This window comes from Canis lupus, chromosome 5 (genome assembly GCF_003254725.2).
Source record: "Canis lupus dingo isolate Sandy chromosome 5, ASM325472v2, whole genome shotgun sequence".
Lineage (NCBI taxonomy): Eukaryota > Metazoa > Chordata > Mammalia > Carnivora > Canidae > Canis > Canis lupus.
In genome coordinates, this window is record NC_064247.1 from 677,153 (window position 1) to 681,027 (window position 3,875).

Below are 3,875 nucleotides of genomic sequence, written 5' to 3' on the forward strand. Positions count from 1 at the left end.
GCACCCCCGTGGCTGTGCGAGCCGAGGGAGCCTCGCAGTGCAACGCGCAGCCCCTGCACCTGCAGGGAGGGCCAGCCTCGCCGGGCTCACCTGCCTGGGGCAGCGGGGACCGCCCACGGGGGCCACTTGGCCAGCGCCCCTCGGTTTCTCGTAGGGAAACCCGCACCTTGCCCGGGGCCTCCGAGCGCAGCAGCAGGAAGACGTGTGCGCGAGGCCTGCGCGGGGCTGCGTGGGCGCGCGGGGCGGGCGGGCTGCATCCCTGGCGGAGAAGCGCGGCGGGACGTCCCCGGAGGGCCGCGCTCGGCGGGAGGTTCCCGACGCTGCCCGGCGCTGCAGGAGGCCGCCACCCGCCGGCACGACACGCGCGGCTCCGTCCGCTTCCACTCGGGTGACCCTGGAGAAACCACAGGCCGTGAAGGTCGTTCCCAGGGGCCGAGGGAACGCCGGGCGGTGACGGAAACGGTCTCTACCTCGCCTGGTCGCTATCCCGGCGGGCCCGGTGGTGGTCACGGGGCTGCACACACCTGGCTGAGCCCCGACGGCCTCACACCTGCTCCCGCAGCGCACGTGCACCCCCGCCGGGACGCGCCCGGAGCACCAAGCGCAGGCCCCTCGTCTACATGGCACCTGCGCTCCCGGAGCTCCACTGCGGAAAACCACCTGGGAACCATCTCCACCACCCGTTTCCCACGCCTTCCGCTAACCCGCGGTCCGTGCCCGGCCTGCCCGCAACCGGCCGCTTCGCACGCCTGCGCTGGAGCCCGCGCATCGGGTCAGCACTGCGCCTGCGCTGGAGCCCGCCCATCGGGTCAGCCCTGCACCTGCGCTGGAGCCCGCGCATCGGGTCAGCACTGCGCCTGCGCTGGAGCCCGCCCATCGGGTCAGCACTGCGCCTGCGCTGGAGCCCGCCCATCGGGTCAGCCCTGCACCTGCGCTGGAGCCCGCGCATCGGGTCAGCACTGCGCCTGCGCTGGAGCCCGCCCATCGGGTCAGCCCTGCACCTGCGCTGGAGCCCGCGCATCGGGTCAGCACTGCGCCTGCGCTGGAGCCCGCGCATCGGGTCAGCACTGCGCCTGCGCTGGAGCCCGCCCATCGGGTCAGCCCTGCACCTGCGCTGGAGCCCGCGCATCGGGTCTGCACTGCGCCTGCGCCGGAGCCCGCGCATCGGGTCTGCACTGCACCTGCGCTGGAGCCCGCCCATCGGGTCAGCACTGCGCCTGCGCTGAAGCCCGCCCATCGGGTCAGCACTGCGCCTGCGCTGGAGCCCGCGCATCGGGTCAGCACTGCGCCTGCGCTGGAGCCCGCCCATCGGGTCTGCACTGCACCTGCGCTGGAGCCCGCCCATCGGGTCAGCACTGCGCCTGCGCTGGAGCCCGCCCATCGGGTCAGCACTGCGCCTGCGCTGGAGCCCGCGCATCGGGTCTGCACTGCGCCTGCGCTGGAGCCCGCCCATCGGGTCAGCCCTGCGCCTGCGCTGGAGCCCGCCCATCGGGTCAGCCCTGCACCTGCGCCTCCTCCGGGACTCCAGGTCCCCTCGCCGCCCGGCGTGGAACACACGTAGGGGCCCCTTCTCAGGTGCGCCGGGTGGCCCGTGGCCTTCCCGTGGCGCAGCACCAAGTCCAAGCCTCCCGGCCTCGTGCGGCCCGGCCTCTTCCTCCGTTGACGCTGCGGCCCGGCACCACCGGGGCTCCGGCTCTGCTCTCCCCCGCACCGCCTGCCCCTCCGCCCTCCGGGCAGGTGCGTGGCCCTCTGGCGCGTGCTCGCTTTGTCTGGTTTTCCACGCAGGTGTCCCCGCGGCTGTCCCCGCGGCCTCTCTCGGCTCCTCCTCTGCTTCATGCTCCCGCCTGGACCTTGCCGTTACCGAGATCGGTTCCCGCGGTTGGCCTGCCGCTGCCTCCCCCCAGCGCGTGGGCTCACCCAGGGCAGGTGTCCCGGTGAGCGCGCCCGCTGCGCCGAGGCCGAGCCTCCCTCCCTCCCGTAGGTGGGGCCGCACCCAGGTCCCCTCCTCTCCTTCGTCCGCTCCCTCCGCCCCCGCTTGCAGCCTCGCCCACAGCCACGGGAGGAGGTGCCCGGCTCCGCAGCGCCCCGGCCGGGCGTCCTCGTGCGCCCCAACACCCCGTCGGTGCGCGCGTGGGCACGCAGCCCGATGCCGAGGCTGCCGGGGCACCGACCCTCCCAACGCCTCCCCAGGCCCAGTCCGGGCGCCCCGAGCCTGGCGTCCAGATGCATCCTGCAGCCCCGTTTCCAAGGATATTTGGAGGAAAACGACACAGGCTGAGCGAATGGCGCTGCGGCAAGCGGAGCTGCCTCCGTGTTGGGAGCCCGGGCTGGCTCAGCCAGGCGCTGTGCGGAGGGCGGGTGCGGGTCCCCCGGGGCGCGGCCCCTGTGCGCTCCTGGGGAGCCCCGCCCTGCCCTACCTCCTCGTCCATTTACATGTTCAGTGGCTAATTCACTGCACAGATACAGGTGCTCCACCTGCCGAAGCAGCTCAGGCCAAGTGAGGAGCAGGGACAGCCCAGCTTCAAGCACGAGGAAGCGTGGCCAGTGCCCCCCCACCCAGCAGGGCCTCTTCCCAGGACCGGCCATCGGGCTGTGCGGCCCGGCCCTGTGTCACCTGCAGCCCCACCGCAGGCCGAGCCCCCCTCCCCGGCCCTCCCGAGTGTCCACCGCAGCCGGCCACTGTCCCCTCCCCATGTCGCCTGAGCCTGGCATGGGCAGTCCCGACTCTCCCGCTCCCACCATCGTGAGGACCTCAGGAGAGCTGCCGCAGGAGCCAGGGTGGTGCTACCAGTGGGAGCGGGGAACAGCCTGGACCCGCTTCCCACCTCCCCCTGCAGGAGCCCACTCCCCGCCCGGTGCTGCCCCAGAACCTGGCCTGCTGCTCCCTGGACACCCATTACTCAGGCCGGAGAACCAACTGGGAAGAAGGTCCCTCCCGTTTGGCCCTGGGCGGGGCCTCCCTGCCTCCATCCCCAGGCCCGGTGCCCAGGGGAGGGCCCAGCAGGTGCCCACCCTCCCCGTTCATTCCTTGCGCTGAATAAAACATTACTCACAGATCAACCGGGCAGTTTTAAGTGAACAACCATTTTCATCTGTTTTAAATTTTCATGGGTACTTTTCTAAAGAACAAGTACGTTGTTAATAATTGAAGGGAATGAGACCTTGTTAATCTCTCTGTATTTTAATAAGGTCCTACTGTGCCCCCGCCATTTATATTTAAAACAGCTTCATTTCTCCCTCCTGTTTCCTTTGAGGGGAGTGGGGGGCGGGCAGCAGGGGCCCCGAGGCGTCTTTCCTTCTGAAAAGAGCCTTGGGAGCTGGTCTCGGGTCCAGGGCGAGCCCGGGGAGGCCTCAGGGAGCAGGGCCTTCGTGGTCCCCCCCGCCAAGCAGCACCAAGGGTTGGGTGGTCCAGTTGGCAGAAACAGACCCGACGGGACGTCGACAGCGACAGCAGCAGGAACTGGCCAAGGGGAAGACCTGGTAGCAGGGGGATGCCCGCGGGAACCAGGGCGCCCCCCTTTCACTCCCGAGCGGCCCGAGGTGCGGGTGCCCTGCATGTCCTGGGCCATGACCCTCGCGGCCACCTCCCAGGGTAGGTGCTAATGTCGTCCCCACCTGACACCGCAAACAGAGGCGTCTGTACACGTAGGCAGCAACACAGCGGGGATTGGGACTTGGCTGCGCGGGGTGGGCAAGGCCTGGGCCTCAGACGACATGCGGCACATCTGCCCGGCACCGGGGCGTGGGGTCCCCAGGCCAGGCCCATGGTGACACCCTCCGCACCCTCGGGAGCCTGTGCGTGCCCAACTGCACTGCGCCCTCCATCCTCTGTGGCTGGAAGGGACGTGCCCCAGGGGACGCTGGTGGGGGCCCCA

General features: G+C 70.6%; 1 protein-coding gene across 1 annotated transcript; it reads left to right on the forward strand.

Moving 5' to 3' along the window:
* The first annotated feature begins 620 nt into the window (after positions 1-620).
* Positions 621-3,056, forward strand: LOC112671022 (uncharacterized). The gene is made up of 3 exons (XM_049109448.1): positions 621-1,168; positions 1,229-1,934; positions 2,191-3,056. Exons 1-3 carry the CDS (start codon positions 621-623, stop codon positions 2,446-2,448), a joined length of 1,512 nt encoding a protein of 503 aa, XP_048965405.1. The 3' UTR covers positions 2,449-3,056.
* The last annotated feature ends 819 nt before the right edge of the window (positions 3,057-3,875 follow it).

What these genes read in the sequence shown, in the direction of transcription:
- LOC112671022 (XM_049109448.1), top strand. Translation starts at nt 621, where the DNA reads ATGGCACCTGCGCTCCCGGAGCTCCACTGCGGAAAACCACCTGGGAAC. An exon ending in CGCCGGAGCCCGCGCATCGG is followed by an intron (nt 1,169 to 1,228) that starts GTCTGCACTGCA and finishes CCTGCGCTGAAG; the next exon opens with CCCGCCCATCGGGTCAGCAC. An exon ending in CACCCAGGGCAGGTGTCCCG is followed by an intron (nt 1,935 to 2,190) that starts GTGAGCGCGCCC and finishes ACGCCTCCCCAG; the next exon opens with GCCCAGTCCGGGCGCCCCGA.